At 41.2% G+C, this 22030-nt stretch overlaps 2 protein-coding genes across 4 annotated transcripts; both read right to left on the minus strand.

Moving 5' to 3' along the window:
- Positions 1-533: 533 nt before the first annotated feature.
- Positions 534-19357, minus strand: LOC112068812 (gastrula zinc finger protein XlCGF57.1-like). Of its 3 annotated transcripts, XM_024136019.2 has the most exons (3): positions 2803-2920; positions 2408-2697; positions 534-1789 (listed from the first exon to the last, which is right to left on the minus strand). In XM_024136019.2, the coding sequence occupies exons 2-3, from the start codon at positions 2637-2639 to the stop codon at positions 684-686; spliced, it is 1338 nt and encodes a 445-aa protein (XP_023991787.1). In that variant the 5' UTR covers positions 2640-2697; positions 2803-2920; the 3' UTR covers positions 534-683. The 3 variants fall into 3 exon arrangements, with proteins under 3 accessions (XP_023991787.1, XP_070294408.1, XP_023991792.1); XM_070438307.1 differs by lacking the exons at positions 2408-2697; positions 2803-2920 and adding an exon at positions 19031-19356; XM_024136024.2 differs by lacking the exons at positions 534-1789; positions 2408-2697; positions 2803-2920 and adding exons at positions 14168-18126; positions 19031-19357.
- Positions 2848-5316, minus strand: LOC112068815 (TERF1-interacting nuclear factor 2-like). The gene is made up of 6 exons (XM_024136025.2): positions 4994-5316; positions 4613-4809; positions 3662-3766; positions 3460-3555; positions 3092-3201; positions 2848-2920 (listed from the first exon to the last, which is right to left on the minus strand). The coding sequence occupies exons 1-6, from the start codon at positions 5025-5027 to the stop codon at positions 2848-2850; spliced, it is 615 nt and encodes a 204-aa protein (XP_023991793.2). The 5' UTR covers positions 5028-5316.
- Positions 19358-22030: the final 2673 nt, after the last annotated feature.

Genomic DNA, 22030 nt, shown 5'->3' on the forward strand with positions numbered 1-22030 from the left:
AACCCAACAAACAAGATGGATTTGAACCCTGGACCTCAAACTCTGCACCACTGGTTTTGCAGATCTGGGAGAGAAATGTATAGACTGGCTGGATTCAATCCGTATCACAGAAGATCTGTGCTCAAATTTAAAGGTTATTTCCGATTGAATCGACATATGCAGCGTTTACTGTGAACGCAGTCTCCGCAAACACAGGAACATTGCCTTTCAATTTTAATCAAGCTATAATGCGAATCTTCTGCAATAAAGATTGAATCAAGCCCGTTTATACCTTGCTCTAACATAAGTTCTGATCTTCAACATTCTGATTGTGCCCACATTTTTAGAAGTGTAGACAATTAAAAAGACATCATAAACCGAATGCGATCAGATCTCCCTGAACACCTCTGGAGGTAGTTGGGGATGCATTGTTTCTCCATATTTTACAAGTGTAAAGGAATCTGGAGGTTTAAACCGTTTAAATTGGGTCAATCATAATCCCACTTCTAAAATCATCGTTATTTGTAGTCTTGAATATCATGTGTAGACATGAGAAATCTGAAGAAGTTTATTGAAAAACATGTTTTGGTATGATAATCTGATATACAAAAGAGGACCTGTAAAATCATGTGTATACTACTAGTATTTACATTGGAATTAACTCCTACATGGTTTCTTTTGATCTCAATTGTTATTTTATTTTTTTACGAGACTTTGTCTGTCTTTCTGTTGGAGTGCTTTTGGAGAATCTTAACCGGTTTATGAACTCTTCTCATATGATTTACCATATTACCCCTTTGAGAAAATGTTTTCCCACACTCTGAGCACTGGTGAGGTTTCTCCCCAGTGTGAGTATATACGTGCTTTCTAAGAGCGTCTGAAGTAGTGAAAGATTTGGGACATTGGGTGCAGGTGTAAGGACGCTCGCCTGTGTGAGATCGCAGATGAACCATAAGATGGCAAGATGCTTTGAAACCCTTTCCACAATGTTTACAGGTGTGGGGGTTTTCTCCTGTGTGCGTTCGTGTATGCAGCCGCAGTTCTCCTAAGGTAAGGAATGCCTTACCACATATGCTACATAAATAATTCTTCTCCCCAGCATGCATTCGCATGTGTCTCACTAGTGCACACTGCTGGGTAAACCTCTTACCACAGATAGTACACATGTGACGGCGCTCCCCAGAGTGAATGCGTACGTGCACTTTGAGATCATATGCACTCCTGTACCTCCGGTCACAGCGTTCACATGCAAATGGTCTTTCTTCTGTGTGAAGTAACTGGTGTTTTTTCAGAGCCCCAGGTGTAGCATATCGTTTGGGACACTGGTCACAATGATATGGCATCGTGTGAACTCCCATATGTAGCGTCAGCAGTGATGGTTTTTTGAAAACCTTCCCACACTCACATGTATGAGTCCTGTTTTGGGGTGCAGGGGATCCCTCTTGTTTCTTGTCAACCTTTATGACCACCTTTGTTTTCTTGTCAACCTGTTTGATCACCCTCTTTTTGTCCCCCTTTCTGACCAACTTTTTTTTCTTGTCAACCTGTTTGATCACCCTCTTTTTGTCTCCCTTTCTGACCACCTTTTTTTTCTTGTCAACCTGTTTGATCACCCTCTTTTTGTCTCCCTTTCTGACCACCTTTTTTTTCTTGTCAACCTGCTTGCTGTCCTTTTCTACTTGGTCGGTCTTGATGTCCTTGCAGAGGTTGGCCATTTCACTGTGAGAGAATGGAGGTAGAGTGCAGGTAAGAACCTGGGATGGCTCGTCAGCAATCACCATTACGTTGAGAGAATGATCCAAGTTAAATTCTGTAAGGAGAAAATACATGATAAGATTACAACCACATATATATATATAAATTTACTTTACACAGGTAACTGACAAACTAAAGGAAACACCAATATAAAATGTTTTAAAAGGGTTTTGAGCCACCACGAGTTGAGCACCTTGGCATAGATTCTACAAGTGTCTGGAACTCTATTGGAACTCTATACCCTTCTTCCACAATAAATTCCATAATTTTGTGCTTTGTTGATGGTGGTGTAAATGCTGTCTCAGGCACCTCTCCATAATCTTCCATAAGTGTTCAATTGGGTTGAGATCTGTTACCGACGGCCATGGCACATAGTTAACATCGTTTTCATGCTCAAACCATTTAGTTACCATTCGTGCATTGTGGATGGGGGCATAGCCATAGAAGGCAAAATAATGGCCTGCCCAGCATTTTTATACATGACCCTAAGCATGATGTGACTTTAATTGTTTAATTAAATCAAGAACCACACCTGTGTGGAAGCACCTGCTTTCAATATACTTCGTATCCCTCATTTACTGAAGTGTTTATATTATTTTGGCAGTTACATTGTAATTCGTATACTTTATTAGTCAAACAATGGATGAGTGTTTGACCTTTTTATTTTCCTTACCATCACAGGGTACTGGAGTAACCAACACTGAGGTCTCTTGCAGTGGCAGACCCTCCTGTTGCTGTTGCTCTGATGTTGACAGTCCTAGATCCTCCAAACATCTATGAGTGCTTTCATCCAGGATTTCATTGTGGTCTTCATTTTCACATACCCCATTATCTATGCATTCATCTTCATCTGAGTATTGCCTCCCATTGTCAGAGTTGTCTGGCTCATAGTTAATAACTCTCATTTTTGGAGGAGGGACAGTGTGGACAGGATGGTATCTGCAGTGTATTTAGAGACATGACCTGGGTAGGAGAGATCAGTTAAACTCACCTACATTGCCAAGTAAAAAATACAAGAGGTGTCAATTGGACTATTTACTCATAACCCTTATCTGGATGGAGACTTACACTTGTTCAGGTTTCCATGACGCTGATGGTGCTGCAGCACTGTCTTCAGTTGTTCAGGGTCAAGACAGTCTGTCCACATCCCTCCAGGACAGAGGGGCAGCACGGAGCCATGTGTTGTCTAAGAGAGGCAGGGCAAGGGAATACAGCTAATAAGAGTTAATACATTGTACCAGCCACTTGAGGTTTTAGACACATTTTGAAATGACCAGAACACCATTAAATTCATCTGTAGAGCCACATGACGCCATGTTCCGTCAATCTTTTAGAACTGAGATCTTTTCCTCCATACCTGCGTGAGGCCTGGTACAGGCAGCAGCTCCTCCAGTCTGGAGAGAACTCCCACACCAGTGTCTGCAGCGCTGTGTCATACCGAGGGCCATAGTGGACTGGGAACACCTCCTGTAAATATAGACAATTTAGCATGAAATGTCTCCATTAAAGATGCACTCCAGCCATTTTGGAACTAAGCACAATAGTGCAAACTTCAAGCGTAGGCCATTCAAGGAGTTGGTCTGATGTTATGTCATCAGCCTCCTCCCTTAATTGTGGGAACAATGGAGGAGCAGTTGATCTAAGTAGATGTTGAACTGGTAGCCTACTTCAGAAATATATTCAAGCAAAAGGATCATAAAGAAGTCTAGAGAGAAAGTTCCTCACCTGGAAGAAATGCTCCCTCTCAGAAGGGTCTTCCAGCAGGGTTTGGACCAGCTCCACAAAGTTACAATCTGCAGCCTCCAAGTCATCACCATGACTCTGTCATTAGGTGCAAACAAAACATCAGACAAATGTACAGGAGTTTATCCCTCAGAAATAATGTTCTCCAGTGTCTCATTCATAATGTGTTGCCTATTTAACTAACCTCTTTGTMTAAAGACTTTTCTGTCAATGTGTGGATTATGTCCAGGTGGGCCTGGATGGTCAGCAGGTCAGCTGTGCCCGCACTGCAACACAACTCTAAAACCAGCTGGAACAGAGGTGGATATGTGAAAAGCAGGACTAGGGCCAGGGTAGTCTGATTAATCAGGCTCTAATACACAATTTATTGGTACATACAGCCTAAAATGAATGCCTGCAAAATTGTGTAAGTGTTCCTTACAAGCCAGAATGTTGAATAAAGTTAAATGTAAACTTACTCTACCGGTTGTCTGTGTGGTTTGTCCTTCAGATGCTTGAAATTTTAGATAAATATCCACAGGAAAGTATTGTCTAGGGCCTACTAAGGTAAAGTTAATTGTATATTGTATTTTTTCTCTCTCCAATCTTGCCATGACAATGAAAATGGTATATTCTGAATCGGGAGGATGAAGATTTTTTTGTTTGTGGAATTGTAGGGGAAAGAAATATTGAAAAATATTCACAAAAAAAGGTGTGGATTGTTCTCCATCCTCCCCTGATTCAGAATATACACTTTTCCATTGTCACGGAACGGTTGGTTCTATAGCTGTTGAAGAGAGAATGACAAATATCCAATATAAAACTAATTTTACCTAGGTGCTGAACCATAACTCTAAAAGGTTGGGTAAACAATACTTTCCTGTGGAAATGTTTGGCGCAACAGCTGAAGGACAATCCCCCAGACAGAGTAAGTTTAAATGTAATTTTATTCAACATTCTGGCTTGTAATGAACATTTACATGATTTTGCAGGCATTCGTTGCAGGTTGTATGTACCAATGAATTGTGTATTACAGCCTGATTAATCAGACCAGGGCCAGGGCAGACGTACAGTAATTGCAGCTAGTAGCTGCCCATAGTTTGTTCCATCATAAGACTCTTCCCATCCCAACCCTCAACATTTCCACCTCTCTCACCCTTGCTCTTAGTCCAAGAATGAGTTGTGTCCTCTGCCTGGAGCTCAGCAACTCTGGAACCATCTCTGTCACAAAAGTCACAAACTCCTCCAGCTTCCCATATTGCATCACATTACGTTGTTGAGCCACTTGCCACATGAAAGCAGACATCAGGCGTAGAGGTGGAACCAGGAGACGCAAGGAGAACAGAGGGAGATCTGTCACCGAAGAGAAGAGCAATTAACAGATAAACAAATAAATTCCAAAACTCAGCTAGTTAATATTACAAGCGATGTGTAGGCTATAGGACATATATGAATGGTCCATGTAAAAACAAAACAAATGAGTCATGACATAATTTTTCTACGTTTAGTTACTTGGCTAAATTTAACACAAACTAACCTTGTTCTGATGCTGGATCAATAATGTTATCCATAGTTAGTTTGCAAAGAAAAATAGCCACTGGAACAAGCTACTGTTAGCTAGCTAAAGAGTTTGATGCTAACGTTAGATAGAGTGACCAAGCCTAGAATATACACTAAGCGCTTACAACGTGGCTAAAAAGGTTGATATCTGCATGCAAGCTAGCTAATACTATACTAGTTAGCTAGCAAACTAAACCCGTTTTCTATAGATAGCCAACATTTGCACATCCAATTACTTTTACCAAAGATGTTCTACTCATCTATCGGTGCTTTTACTAACAAACAAATCATTGACATCGACGAAGTACTGTACTTCCGGGTGATGTTTAAAAACAATCCTTCAGAATAAAGGTCCTCATTTAAAAAAGAAAGATGCATACCACACATATTATTCTCTTTGTATTTAGTCATTGCAATATATAATTTAGTTTAATTGAGGGTTTATAATATTGCCCACTAAAATAGCAAAATTCTCCTAACCTGCTGCGTAAGTTCTCCCAACCTGCTACAAAACTGTTCCTGTATACCACCTAGTCAAAACCCTAACTGAGGCAGCTCCACTTCCGTATTTTAAATGTATTATAATGAAATATTATTAATGGTATATATTTTTGTTTCAAACGTCAACAGAATTGCTGTTACTGTTCTCCTGCCATCTTACCAAGAAAATTAGAGAGCTCATCATTGTGGAAAAGGCTTGTCCAGCCTGCTTACCTTGTCAGACGGATGTCAAAGTCATCTGCAGTTTTCTGGGGAGCTGCCTCTTATCCATCAACATTAATTAATATGGATGATAATAGAGCTCGCCAGCTTGTAGTCCTAGAAGACGGAAATTAGTTACAGTTGAAGTCGGAAGTTTACATACACTTAGGTTGGAGTCATTAAAACTCGTTTTTCAACCACTCCACAAATTTCTTGTTAACAAACTATAGTTTTGGCAAGTCGGTTAGGACATCTACTTTATGCATGTAATTTTTCCAACAATTGTTTGCAGACAGATTATTTCACTTACAATTCACGGTATCACAATTCCAGTGGATCATAAGTTTACATACACTAAGTTGACTGTGCCTTTAAACAGCTTGGAAAATTCCAGAAATGTATGTTATGGCTTTAGAAGCTTCTGATAGGCTAATTGATATCATTTTAGTCAATTGGAGGTGTACCTGTGGATGRATTTCAAGGCCTACCTTCAAACTCAGTGCCTCTTTGCTTGACATCATGGGAAAATCAAAAGAAATCAGCCAAGACCTCAGAAAATAATTGTAGACCACCACAAGTCTGGTTCATCCTTGAGAGCAATTTCCAAACACCTGAAGGTACCATGTTCATCTGTACAAACAATAGTACGCAAGTATAAACACCATGGGACCACGCAGCTGTCATACCGCTCAGGAAGGAGACGCGTTCTGTCTCCTAGAGATGAATGTACTTTGGTGTGAAAAGTGCAAATCAATCCCAGAACAACAGCAAAGGACCTTGTGAAGATGCTGGAGGAAACAGGTACAAAAGTATCTATAACCACAGTAGAACAAGTCCTATATCGACATAACCTGAAAGGCCACTCAGCCAGGAAGACGCCACTGCTCAAAAACCGCCATAAAAAACCCAGACTACGGTTTGCAACTGTACTTGGGGACAAAGATCGTACTTTTTGGAGAAATGTCCTCTGGTCTGATGAAACAAAAATAGATCTGTTTAGCTATAATGACAATCATTATGTTAGGATGAAAAGGGGGAGGCTTGCAAGCCGAAGAACACCATCCCAACCGTGAATCACGGGGGTGGCAGCATCATGTTGTGGGGGTGCTTTGCTGCAGGAGGGACTGGTGCACTTCACAAAATAGATGGCATCATGAGGTAGGAAAATTATGTGGATATATTGAAGCAACATCTCAAGACATCAGTCAGGAAGTTAAAGCTTGGTCACAAATGGGTCTTCTAAATGGACATCACAAAGCCCTGACCTCAATCCTATTAACAATTTGTGGGCAGAACTAAAAAAGCGTGTGCGAGCAAGGAGGCCTACAAACCTGACTCGGTTACACCAGCTCTGTCAGGAGGAATGGGCCAAAATTCATCCAACTTATTGTGGGAAGCTTGTAGAAGGCTACCCGAAACATTTGACCCAAGTTAAACAATTTAAAGGCAATGCTACCAAATACTAATTGAGTGTATGTAAACTTCTGACCCACTGGGAATGTGATGAAAGAAATAAAAGCTGAAATAAATCATTCTCTCTACTATTACTCTGACATTTCACATTCCTAAAATAACGTGGTGATCCTAAATGACCTAAAACAGGGAATTTTTACATGGATTAAATGTCAGGAATTGTGAAAAACCGAGTTTAAATGTATTTGGCTACGGTGTGTGTAAACTTACGACTTCAACTGTACCTCTCATACGTTCAGCCATTCCCATGGGGAAAATGGATAGAGTTTTGGGATAAATGTCAGAAATAAGGTCAGAGGTTAACACAGGCTTAGGAGATCTGGAACGTTTTGTTCTATGAGATAATATCAGTCATTTAACATGACCTTTATGAGTTATGAAGCCTTTATGTGCTTTGTGCTTTTTTTATTACATAAATACTTCAAAATTCACAAAAATTGACGTTAGCTGATGAAGATGACCTCATAGAACAAAACGTATAAGATCTCCTAAGCCTGTGTTTACCACAGAACTAATTTTTGGCGTTTATCCAAAAACCCTCCAAAAACTCCACTAATTTCCCCATAGGCTTTGTCCAATGAACCATGGCGGAGTTAGTGCCTACAAAAAGGCACCATTACTATTGCTCTCTATGTTGGACGGAGCTGTCGTGAATGAGAATGACATGATCTACTTCCTTTTCCCCATAAACATCTGAGAGAAATTACTTTGCCATGTCTATGGCATCATTGTAATAAGCTGATGTTATAATATGAAATGCTTAATTAATACATTTAGTCCAGTGTTGAAAGTTTGTCCTTTCTTGTGTTTGTTTCTGTTGTAGCAGATTTCAACAAAAAATATGAAAAGACAATATTTGAACTTTTGGACTGCAAGAAGTCATCTTGTTGACCTGCAGCAATAATATTAAGGCATAGCTGACTCATTCAATGAATGATATTATCTAATGTAAAGAAATTAGGAACTGACAGGATCAGATTAAGCTACAATCTCGTCTGTCCACACATGATTTTGTATCTTGAACAATCCTACTGTACTATGCCACTTGAGGATTGGCAGATTTGTTGAGTCATCGTGTATCTCAATAACCCAATACAAGATAAGAAGACAAGGATTTGAACCATGGACATCACATTGTAATTATGTGCTGAATACAATTGGTGTAGACTTTACCATGAAATGCTTGCTTCCCAACAACGCAGAGTTTAAAAATAAAAGAGGAGGAAAACAAATACACAAGAGTCGAGTACCAGTACCAGATAGGTGTGTAGAAGTACGAGGTATTTGAGGTAGATATGTACATGAAGGCAGGGAAAAGGGACTAGGCATCAGGATAGATAATAATAAGGTATTTGAGGTAGATATGTACATGAAGGCAGGGTAAAGTGACTAGGCATCAGGATAGATAATAACACGAGTAAAATATATAACAGAGCAGCAGCAAATGATGAATGTAAAAGTGTGTGTGAATGTGTATGTACGTTTGTGTTGTGTCGGTCTGTGTGTGTGTGTGCGCATATGTAGTGTATGTGAATGTGTGTGGGAGTGTCAATGTAGTGGTGTGAGTGAGTGTGTATATGGTTTGTATATACAGTGCCTTCGGAAAGTATTCAGACTCTTTGACTTTTTGTTAAGTTACAGCTTTATTCTAAAATTGATTTAATTGTTTTTTCCCCCTCATCAATCTACACACATCATCCCATAATGACAATGCAAAAAGAGGTTGGTAGAAATTTTTGCTAATTTATAAAAAATAAAAAAAGGAAATATCACATTTACATAAGTATTCAGACCCTTAAATCAGTACTTTGTTGAAGCAGATAGTTTGGGTATCCTTAATGGACTATTTAGCAGTCTGGCTAATTAGCAGTCTTATGGATTGGGGGTAGAAGCTGTTTCGGAGCCTGTTGGTCCGAAAGCCGATGATCCGGTACCATTTTGTCGGACGGGAGCAGAGTGAACAGTCTATGGCTTGGGTGGCCTGGAGTCTTTGGCAATTTTCCAGCCTTCCTCTGGCCTCGCCTGATATAGAGGTCCTGGATGGCAGGGAGCTCGGCCCCAGTGATGTACTGGGTTGTCCGGACCACCCTCTATAGTGCTTTGCAGTCAAGGGTGGTGCATTTGCCGTACCAAGAGGTGATGCAGCCAGTCAAGACGCTTCGATGGTGCAGCTGTAGAACTTTTTGAGGATCCAAGGGCCTATGCCAAATCTTTCCCGCTTCCTGAAGGAGAAGAGGCGCTGCCATGCCCTCTTCACGACTGTGCATATGTGTGTGGACTGTGTTAGCTCCTTAGTGATGTGGACGACAAGGAACTTGAAGCTTATTTCTACAAGGCTCAAGACAAACTCTCTGCACCACTAGTCTTGTAGATAAAAAGATAGGCCTATGGCATACCCTTTCATACTCCCTCAGTTCGTGTCTTGGTATTAACTTAACAGTCCTTCACTGAAACGGTAGGCTATTTAAAGAATGCATGGTGGGTGAAGGAATTGACGGACAAATCTATGGATATAGCAGCCTATAGCCTAATTTCGCTAGTCAAACAGATAGCCCTACCTCTTATTCCTAAATAGGAAGAAATGTGTATCAACACAAAGCCTTCGTTGTTAGTAAAGACATTGAAATTAATTATGCCTACTCAAATTTGCCTACTTTCACCACCATGAGCTGTCTGACTGATTGTACCGTGGCTGCAGCTTCAAGTTTCAGCACAATGTAAGTTACTCGAATCTGGCTTATTGTGAGGTCAATAACTGATAAATAGCCTACATCATGGGAAAGAAACATATTGCTTTTAATAAAATCAATTATTGCAGTAGCAAGCTATCAAAGTTGATGTCCGGACCTTCTCACATTCACGCTCTTCTTCTCAAACTGAAAAGAATATTGGTTATAGGCTAGTCCACGCAGAATATTTTTTGGGGTAGGCCTATTAAGAAATTATTTCGGAAGAAGCCTTTGACTCTCCTCCTGAACAGCCACTGTAGGCCTATACACAACACAACCATTGGGTTAGGCAGCAAATAAAAACATTTTTGATCAGCGAGAGCAGAACAGGCCAGGCTTCAGGTTTGGAATATCCATTGCAGTGTATAATGCAGCCTAGTTTTACTTACACCATCCCAGCAGCTATCTTAGAAATCAGTGGCGATTTCAGCATGTAAATGTTGGTGAAAAAAAAAAAAAAGTAATATGCATGCCAGCAAAACCACTACACAACACAACACTAAACAATACATTCATTGCACTATAATGGTGACAAACGGTGCCCACAAACTGTTAGGGCCTACATAAAGCTGTCCCAAAAGCACCCTAATGAATTCTTACCACTGCTACACCTGGCTATCAGCGGAGCCTTGTCTGGCAGTGAAACAGTTCATGCAGTCTCATTTACTGCCTTTAAAAAAGCATAGCTGATATGACTGACTTGCTTACAAATGTGGTTTCTACTGACAATTGAGATGTACAAATTATGGCATAAGGGAACGATTTTTATTTCAATTAAGACATTAATGAGCGAGCTAGGATGGACATAGTCAATGTAAATGTTTGTTCAGCACTTTTGAAATGTACAGAGACAGATTTCAGAACATGGTCCGTTCTTACAGTATTCTCCCTGTACACCAAGTCAGAACCGTAAGATAAATAAAGGGGGCATATACGCAGACAATGAAAGCTCTTACAATATTCGATGATTAAATTTCTCTAAAACAGACTGTAGGCTACACGTGCACCATCAAGTCAGAACAGTAGGCTAAGTTATGAGGGAGGAAAGGGACCAAATTATTAGGGTGAGGCACAAGGGCTACTAACAGCTTACTACACAACATACACTTAGTATTACCTTCTTGGCAACAGTATACATATCTCCCTGGCATATTACATCATTTATGCAGCAGCATACAATACATTTTTGGACTCACCTTATTGTGCTATGCTCACTTGAACAGGAAGGTGGCGAGGCGGTCTTTCTTGTGGGCTCTAGAAAGAGGCCCAAAATCCCGACTTGGAATTTTCCGTATTTTCCCAGTCTGAGCTAGATTTATCCAAGTTCCCAATTGTCTTGAATTCACTGAAGTCCGAGATTTCCTAGTTCAGAGTTTCCAGTTGTTTTGAACGCGGCATAAGTCATGCTGGATTGACAGCATGGCCAATGTATTCAAACATTTCTGGCCCATGGTGTTACCCCATTTTTCTTAATATCCAATTGGTAGTTACGATCTTGTCTCATCGTTGCAACTTCCCATCGGACTCGGCGACGGTCGAGAGCCAAGCTGCACTGCTTCTTGACACACTGCTCGCTTAACCCGGAAGCCAGCCGCACCAATGTGTCAGAGGAAGCTTTCTGACCATATAAGACATGTCTATGTCCTGGGACATTATATTCTTACTTACAACGTCATGCTAATCACATTAGCACAAGTTAGCTCAACCGTCCCGTGGAGCAGAATTTGAATTTATTTAAATTTTTACATTTACTTTTGATACTTAAGTACATTTGAGTATTTCCATATACTTTTGATACTTAAGTATATTTTACACCAAATACTTTTACTCAAGTAGTATTTTACTGGGTGACTTTCACTTTTACTTGAGTCATTTTCTACTAAGGTATCTTCTACTCAAGTATGAAAATTGAGTACTTTTTCTACCACCGACACAAGGATTATTTGTTTTTTTACATTGTTTGCAAACTCATATGTGACACGTATTAATGCCAAAATAACATGCAAAACAGGCACACACAAAAAACAGGTGGGGCTCACCTGCCCTGAATGACGCGTCGCCACTGTTTGAAATATAACTTTGCTCTGTGCTTCTCTCAACATGCACTTCGTAGCCTATAGGCTAAGAATAATTTGATTGAGACCACACAAATAGTCTATAGGCGCACTTGATATTGCGCGCCCAGGGGAGAATCATAGATGACGGTCGCCATCGCGAACATCAATGTATATAGCCTAATAAGCAACTAATTCTAAAACACTGAGAAATATATGAATTTCGTCAATTACAAATTACATGACCATACCCTGGACTAGATTTTAAAAAAAACTAAACCAATATCCCCTTGACTGAAATTGAAAAAGCACGAAGCTCCGCCATTTTCGATCCATCCTTAAAAACTTGTTTGGGATAGGGGGCAGTATTTTGACGTCCGGATGAAAAGCATGCCCAAAGGAAACTGCCTGTTACTCATGCCCAGAAGCTAGGATATGCATATAATTTGTAGATTTGGATAGAAAACACTCTAAAGTTTCTAAAACTGTTAACATTATGTCTGTGAGTATAACAGAACTGATATGGCAGGCAAAACCCAGAGGACAAACCATCCCCCCCAAAAAAAATTCAGCCTACCACTTTTATTATAAGCCGAAGTCCTCCCAGATTGCAGTTCCTAGAGCTTCCACTACATGTCAACAGTCTTTAGAAAGAGTTTCAGGCTGGCTTTTGGAAACATACAAAATGTTCTTTTGTATTTTTCTCCGGTAAAGACAATAACGATTCTCAGTCTTAAATTTGATAATTTATTTACGTATTAGGGTACCTACGGTTTGATTATAAACGTTGTTTGACTTGTTTGGAAAAGTTTATTAGTAACGTTTGGGATTCATTTTGTATGCATTTTGATGGAGGGAAACTGGGTAGATTATTGACTGAAGCACGCCAGCTAAACTGAGTTTTTATGGATATAAAGAAGGACATTATCGAACAAACGGACCATTTGTGATGTAACTGGGACCTTTTGGAGTGCCAACAGAAGAAGATAATCAAAGTTAAGGCATTTATTATATCGCTATTTCTGACTTTCGTGTCGCACCTGCCTGGTTGAAATATGTTTTTCATGAGTTTGTACGCGGGGCACTGTCCTCAGATAATCGCATGGTGTGCTTTCACCGTAAAGCCTTTTTGAAATCTGACACAGCGGCTGGATTAACAAGAAGTTAAGCTTTATTTTGATGTATTACACTTGTGATTTTATGAAAGTTAAATATTTATAATACTGTAGTTTGAATTTCGCGCTCTGCAATTTCACCGGATGTTGTCGAGGTGTCCCGCCTGCAGCACGCCTTTCCCAAAGTTAAGCGCCATTTATACCTTGCGCTAACGTACTGTAAGTCCTGTCTTGATTTTGTCCACACTCTGACAGTGCCCACATTTGACATTCTCATTTTCAGAAATGTTGGTAAATTATCTTTTATTGTTTAAAGAACTTATGAGACATTGGTATTTTTTTTCACTAGGCTACCTAATCATGGCATGGGGCTGTTGAATGACATACATTTGTTTGAAATCTATCACTTGGTTTTATTTCAGAGACAAATCTTTTTTTTTTTTGCAAAACGGTATATCGCATTTCTCTCAGAGAAATAGGTAGTAGGCCTAGGTTACTGCTATGTAGTCGATTGTAACAAAGTCTAGCTACATTTTTAACTGTACGAATTATACATTTGTGACATCGATACAGTAATGAGATGTGTATGTAAAACATTTACATTTGGCATTTTAGTCATTTAAGCATATACTCTTGTCCCGAGCGATTTACAATTAGTACACAATTTGCAGATTCTACATGTTAGTGAGCTAGCTAGTTTGTTTATAACTGGCAAAAAAGTTTCACGGGACTCGCGCTCCTGCGTCACAATACCTGGCACTCTGGTCCTGGATCTTGGACCCGCTACTCGCGCAGGTCGAGGATTCATTTCAGCCGGGGTTAATTTGCATTTCACATATGATTTAAAGCGTGGATAAGGTTACCAAACGCTCTAGGATCCGGACCCTTTTCTTCAATTTCTGCCTAAAATGACATGTCTAACTGCCTGTAGCTCAGGACCTGAAGCAAGGATATGCATATTATTGATACCATTTGAAAAGGAAACACTTTGAAGTTTGTGGAAATGTGAAATGAATACAAATACAAAAAATAAACATGCGTTTTTTGTTTTTTTTCATCATCTTTGAAATGCAAGAGATTGGCCATACATTGATAGGATTCTAGGTGTAATTTAGATGTTGTCCACAAGATGACAGCAGTGTGTGTGCAAAGTTTCAAACTGATCCATTGAAGAATTACATCGCTACACGATATTTTGTATCAAGTCTGCCAGTTTTCTCAAATGTGCCGAATTGGTCAATTTATACATTTTCAAGTACATACCTATAGAGAACATACAAAAATGCTATGGTAATAAAACATTTAAGTTTACACACTCCCAGGAATGTCACAAATGGAGTATTAGCTTCCCTACAGAAAACACACTAACCTTCACACATATAGATGGCCGGGAAGGGTGGGTGTGGAGCCAGAGACAGCAGTGGGGTCAAACTGTAAAACCCAGTTCCTACATTTGAATATAAAATTGATTTTATTAAACAAAATTATGCTACATTATATCTCTGGGACCCTCAGGATGACAAATCAGAGCAAGATTACTGAATGTAAGTACATTATTTACCTTCAGAGGTGAATGTATCAAACCAGTTGCCGTGATAAGTGTTTTGTTGTTGTGCACTATCCTCAAACAATTGCATGTTTTTGTTGTTGTTGTTGTAATAGCTACTGTAAATTGGACACTGCATTTAGATTAACATGAATGTAAGCTTTCTGCCCATATAAGACATGTCTATGTTTTGGAAAGTTGGCTGTTGTTTACAACGTCATTCTCGTTACATTATCGCATATTGAGCAACAACTGTACTGGTTTAGGGACACCAACCCTGTAGAGGTTTTAAAGTGCCCTGATTAAGATGGCTAGGTGAGACAACCACGACATATCACAGTCAAATACCGTATTCAAACATTCCATTTCAACTAAACAATGATACACCTTAGCCAAATTAATTTAAACTCAGTTTTTCAAAATTCCTGACATTTAATCCTAGTAAAAATTCCCTGTTTTATGTCAGTTAGGATCACCACTTTATTTTAAGAATGTGAAATGTCAGAATAATAGTAGAGAGAATTATTTATTTAAGCTGTTATTTCTTTCATCACATTCCTAGTGGGTCAGAAGTTTACATAAACTCAATTAGTATTTGGTAGCATTGCCTTTAAATTGTAAAACTTAGGTCAAACCTTTCGGGTAGCCTTCCACAAGCTTCCCACAATAAGTTGGGTGAATTTTGGCCCATTCCTCCTGACAGAGCTTGTGTAACTGAGTCAGGTTTGTAGGCCTCCTTGATGGCACACACTTTTTCAGTTCTGCCCACAAATTTTCTATAGGATTGAGATCAGGGCTTTGTGATGGCCACTCCAAAACCTTGACTTTGTTGTCCTTAAGCCATTTTGCCTCAACTTTGGAAGTATGCTTGGGGTCATTGTCCATTTGGAAGACCCATTTGCAACCAAGATTTAACTTTCTGACAAATGTCTTGAGATGTTCCTTCAATATATCCACATAAATTTTCCCTCCTCATTGATGCCATCTATTTTGTGAAGTGCACCAGTCCCTCCTGAAGCAAAGCACCCCCACAACATGATGCTGCCACCCCCGTGCTTCACGGTTGGGATGGTGTTCTTTGGCTTGCAAGCCTCCCCCTTATTCCTCCAAACATAACGATGGTCATTATGGCCAAACAGTTCTATTTTTGTTTTATCAGACCAGAAGACATTTCTCCAAAAAGTACGATCTTTGTCACCATGTGCAGTTGCAAACCGTAGTCTGGCTTTTTTATGGCGGTTTTGGAGCAGTGGCTTCTTCCTTGCTGAGTGGCCTTTCAGCTTATGTCGATATAGGACTTGTTTTACTATGGATATAGATACTTCTGTACCCGTTTCCTCCAGCATCTTCACAAGGTCCTTTGCTGTTGTTCTGGGATTGATTTGCACTTTTCGCACCAAAGTACATTCATCTCTAGGAGACAGAACGCGTCTCCTTCCTGAGCGGTATGACGGCTGCGTGGTTCCATGATGGTTATACTTGAGTACTATTGTTTGTACAGATGAACGTGGTACCTTCTGGCGTTTGGAAATTGCTTCCAAGGATGAACCAGACTTGTGGAGGTCTACAATTGTTTTCTGAGGTCTTGGCTGATTTCTTTTGATTTTCCCATGATGTCAAGCAAAGAGGCACTGAGTTTGAAGGTAGGCCTTGAAATACATCCACAGGTACACCTCCAAATGACTCAAATTATGTCAATTAGCCTATCAGAAGCTTCTAAAGCCATAACATACATTTCTGGAATTTTCTAAGCTGTTTAAAGGCACAGTCAACTTAGTGTATGTAAACTTCTGACCCACTGGAATTGTGATACAGTGAATTGTAAGTGAAATAATCTGTCTGCAAACAATTGTTGGAAAAATTACTTGTGTCATGCACAAAGTAGATGTCCTAACCGACTTGCCAAAACTATAGTTTGTTAACAAGAAATTTGTGGAGTAGTTGAAAAACGAGTTTTAATGACTCCAACGTAAGTGTATGTAAGCTTCCTACTTCAACTGTATAGTGTTTTGCATTAAAAAATATATAGTTTTAATATACATCTAAAATCTACGAATAATATGAGAACAGTTATATTTGACACAAGCATGAAGCTACCCACAAGCAATAATTTCAGGTGAAAAAATACCAATGTGAAAAATTGGTGGATATAGCATTTTGGAAATAAACTCATGTAGCCAATTCAATTGACGCATAGTGAACTGAGTGTGATCAAATCTTCCTGAAGACCTCTGGAGGTAGTCGGGATACTTTGTATATGCATATCTTACAAGTGTTAAGGAATCTGGTTGGTCAAACAGTTTAAATTGTGTAAATGTCATCATCATCCCACTTCTAATCATTATTTGCAGTGCGAATATCATGTGTAGATGTGACAAACCTTGATTTGAAGTTTAATGGAAAACATGTTTTGATATGATAATCTGATATACAAAAGAGGACCTGTAAAACCATGTATTTAAAACAGGATTATACATGGAATTTCTTGTCTCAATAATTCCAATCAATATTTCGATTGGAATTACCTATTACATAGTCTTGTAAAAATGCTTTGAGTTTGAAATAAACGTTCTGTGTTTCTTTCTGTTGGAGTGCTTTTGGAGAATCTTAACCAGTTTAAACTCTTCTCATATGATTTACCATATTACACCTTTGAGTAAATGTTTTCCCACACTCTGAGCACTGGTGAGGTTTCTCCCCAGTGTGAGTATATATGTGCTTTCTAAGAGAGTCTGAAGTAGTGAAAGATTTGGATTGGGTGCAGATGTAAGGACACTCACCTGTGTGAGATCGCAGATGAACCGTAAGATGGCAAGATGCTTTGAAACCCTTTCCACAATGTTTACAGGTGTGGGGGTTTTCTCCTGTGTGCGTTCGTGTATGCAGCCGCACTTCTCCGGAGCTAAGAAATGCCTTACCACATTTGCTACATAAATAATTATTCTCCCCAGCATGCATTCGCATGTGTCTCACTACTGCACACTGCTGGGTAAACCTCTTACCACAGATAGTACACATGTGACGGCGCTCCCCAGAGTGAATGCGTACGTGCACTTTGAGATCATATGCACTCCTGTACCTCCGGTCACAGCGTTCACATGCAAATATTCTTTCTTCTGTGTGAAGTAACTGGTGTTTTTTCAGAGCCCCAGGAGTAGCATATCGTTTGGGACACTGGTCACAATGATATGGCATCGTGTGAACTCCCATATGTAGCGTCAGCAGTGATGGTTTTTTGAAAACCTTCCCACACTCACATGTATGAGTCCTGTTTTGGGGTGCAGGGGATCGCTCTTGTTTCTTGTCAACCTTTTTGACCACCTTCTTTTTGTCTCCCTTTCTGACCACCTCTTCTTTCTTGTCAACCTGCTTGCTGTCCTTTTCTACTTGGTCGTCTTGATGTCCTTGCAGAGGTTGGCCAGTGCAGGTAAGAACCTGGGATGGCTCGTCAGCATTCACCATTACGTTGAGAGAACGATCCAAGTTCAATTCTGTAGGAGAAAATACAGGAGAACAGATTATATAACCACCATATATGCCATATATGGTATATATGAACAAAAATATAAACACAACATGTAAAGTGTTGGTCCCATGTTTCATGAGCTGAAATAAAAGATCCCAGAAATGTTCCATATACACAAAATACTTATTTCTCTCAAATTTCGTGCACAAATTTGTTTACATCCCTGTTAGTGAGCCTTTCTCCTTTGCCAAGATCATCCATCCACCTGAAAGGTGTGGCATATCAAGAAGCTGATTAAACAGCATAATCATTACACAGGTGCACCTTATGCCGGGGAAAATAAGAGGCCACTCTAAAATGTGCAGTTTTGTCACGCAACATAATGCCAAAGATGTCTCATGTTGAGGGAGCGTGCAATTGGCATGTTGACTGCAGGAATGTCCACCAGAGCTATTGCCAGAGAATTGGATGTTAATTACTCTACCATAAGCCGCCTCTCGAACATCGTTTTAGAGAATTTGGCAGTATGTCCAACTAACCACGCCAGCCCAGAACCTCCACATCCGGCTTCTTCACCTCCACACCTGGTCGTCTAAGACCAGCCACCCAGACAGCTGATGAAACTGAAGAGTATTTGTCTGTAATGAATCCTGTTTGTGGGGAAAAACTAATTCTGTTTGGCTGGGCCTGGCTCCCATGGGACCGCCTCCCAGGCATGGCTGCGCCCATGCCCAGTCATGTGAAGTCCATAGATTAGGGCCTAATTCATTTATTTCAATTGACTGATTTCCTTATATGAACTGTAACTCAGTAAAATCGTTGAAATTATTGCATGTTGCGTTAATATTTTTGTTCAGTATATAATTTCGAAATTAGATGCTATATTAGTCAAACAATGGATGAGTGTTTGACCTTTTTATTTTCCTTACCATCACAGGGTACTGGAGTAACCAACACTGAGGTCTCTGCAGGTGGCAGACCCTCCTGTTGCTGTTGCTCTGATGTTGACAGTCCTAGATCCTCCAAACATCTATSAGTGCTTTCATCCAGGATTTCATTGTGGTCTTCATTTTCACATACCCCATTATCTATGCATTCATCTTCATCTGAGTATTGCCTCCCATTGTCAGAGTTGTCTGGCTCGTAGTTAATAACAACTCTCATTTTTGGAGGGAGGGACAGTGTGGACAGGATGGTATCTGCAGTGTATTTAGAGACATGACCTGGGTAGGAGAGATCAGTTAAACTCACCTACATTGACATCCGGCGCCGAAACGAGATGGCCGCCTCGCTTCGCGTTCCTTGGAAAATATGCAGTATTTTGTTTTTTTATGTGTTATTTCTTACATCGGTACCCCAGGTAATCTTAGGTTTCATTACATACAGTCGGGAGGAACTACTGAATATACGATTAACGTCAACTCATCATCGTTCCTACCAGGAATATGACTTTCCCGAAACGACCTCGCCTTCTGGATGATAGCGGGGTGAACAGGCAGTGGCTTGGGTGGTTTGTTCCTTTGATGATCTTTATGGCCTTCCTGTGACATCGGGTGGTTAGTGTCCTGGAGGGCAGGTAGTTTGCCCCCGGTGATGCGTTCTGCAGACCTCACTACCCTCTGGAGGCCTTACGTTGTGGGCGGAGCAGTTGCCGTACCAGGCGGTGATACAGCCCGACAGGATGCTCTCGATTGTGCATCTGTAGAAGTTTGTGAGTGCTTTTGGTGACAAGCCGAATTTCTTCAGCCTCCTGAGGTTGAGAGCGCTGCTGCGCCTTCTTCACGACGCTGTCTGTGTGGGTGGACCAATTCAGTTTGTCCGTGATGTGTACACCGAGGAACTTTAACTTTCCACCTTCTCCACTACTGACCCGTCGATGTGGATAGGGGGTGCTCCTCTGCTGTTTCTGAAGTCCACAAATCATCTCCTTTGTTTTGTTGACGTTGAGTGTGAGGTATTTTCCTGACACCACACTCCGAGGGCCCTCACCTCCTCCTGTAGGCCGTCTCGTCGTTGTTGTAATCAAGCCTACCACTGTAGTGTCATCCGCAAACTTGATGATTGAGTTGGAGGCGTGCATGGCCACGCAGTCGTGGGTGAACAGGAGTACAGGAGAGGGCTCAGAACGCACCCTTGTGGGGCCCCAGTGTTGAGGATCAGCGGGGTGGAGATGTTGTTACCTACCCTCACCACCTGGGGGCGCCGTCAGGAAGTCCAGGACCCAGTTGCACAGGGCGGGGTCGAGACCCAGGGTCTCGAGCTTGATGACGAGGTTTGGAGGGTACTATGGGTGTAAATGCTGAGCTGTAATCGATGAACAGCATCTCACATGGGTATTCCTCTTGTCCAGATGGGTTAGGGCAGTGTGCAGTGTGGTTGCGATTGCGTCGTCTGTGGACCTATTGGGTCGGTAAGCAAATTGGAGTGGGTCTAGGGTGTCCGGTAGGGTGGAGGTGATATGGTCCTTGACTAGTCTCTCAAAGCACTTCATGATGACGGAAGTGAGTGCTACGGCGGTAGTCGTTTAGCTCAGTTACCTTAGCTTTCTTGGGAACAGGAACAATGGTGGCCCTCTTGAAGCATGTGGGAACAGCAGACTGGATAAGGATTGATTGAATATGTCCGTAAACACACCAGCCAGCTGGTCTGCGCATGCTCTGAGGACGCGGCTGGGAATGCCGTCTGGGCCTGCAGCCTTGCGAGGGTTAACACGTTAAATGTTTTACTCACCTCGGCTGCAGTGAAGGAGAGCCCGCAGGTTTGTGTAGGGGGCCGTGTCAGTGGCACTGTATTGTCCTCAAAGCGGGCAAAAAAGTTGTTTAGCCTGTCTGGGAGCAAGACATCCTGGTCCGCGACGGGGCTGGTTTTTCTTTTTGTAATCCGTGATTGACTGTAGACCCTGCCACATACCTCTTGTGTCTGAGCTGTTGAATTGCGACTCGATTTTGTCTCTGTACTGGGACTTAGCCTGTTTGATTGCCTTGCGGAGAGAATAGCTACACTGTTTGTATTCGGTCATGCTTCCGGTCACCTTGCCCTGGTTAAAAGCAGTGGTTCGCGCTTTCAGTTTCACGCGAATGCTGCCGTCAATCCACGGTTTCTGGTTTGGGAATGTTTTAATCGTTGCTGTGGGTACGACATCGTCAATGCACTTCCTAATGAACTCGCTCACCGAATCAGCATATTCGTCAATATTGTTGTTGGACGCAATGCGGAACATATTCCAATCCGCGTGATCGAAGCAGTCTTGAAGCGTGGAATCAGATTGGTCGGACCAGCGTTGAACAGACCTGAGCGCGGAGCTTGTTGTTTTAGTTCTGTTTGTAGGCTGGAATCAACAAAATGGAGTCGTGGTCAGCTTTTCGAAAGGGGGGCGGGGGAGGGCCTTATATGCGTCGCGGAAATTAGTATAACAATGATCTAGGGTTTTTCCAGCCCTGGTAGCACAATCGATATGCTGATAGAATTTAGGGAGTTTTGTTTTAGATTAGCCTTGTTAAAATCCCCAGCTACGATGAATGCAGCCTCAGGGTGTGTGGTTCCAGTTTACAAAGAGTCAGATAAAGTTCTTCAGGGCCATCGATGTGTCTGCTTGGGGGGGAATTATACGGCTGTGATTATGATCGAGAGAATTCCCTTGGTAGATAATGCGGTCGACATTTTATTGTGAGGATTCTAGATCAGGTGAACAGAATGACTGAGTTCCTGTGTGTTGTTATGATGATCACACCACGTCTCGTTAATCATAAGGCATACCCCCCCGCCCCTCTTCTTACCAGAAAGATGTTTGTTTCTGTCGGCGCGATGCATGAAGAAACCAGCTGGCTGCACCGACTCCGTTAGCGTCTCTTGAGTTAGCCATGTTTCCGTGAAGCAGAGCACGTTGCAATCCCTGATGTCTCTCTGGAATGCTACCCGTGCTCGGATTT

Source organism: Salvelinus sp. IW2-2015, unplaced genomic scaffold (genome assembly GCF_002910315.2).
Source record: "Salvelinus sp. IW2-2015 unplaced genomic scaffold, ASM291031v2 Un_scaffold743, whole genome shotgun sequence".
Classification (NCBI taxonomy): domain Eukaryota; kingdom Metazoa; phylum Chordata; class Actinopteri; order Salmoniformes; family Salmonidae; genus Salvelinus; species Salvelinus sp. IW2-2015.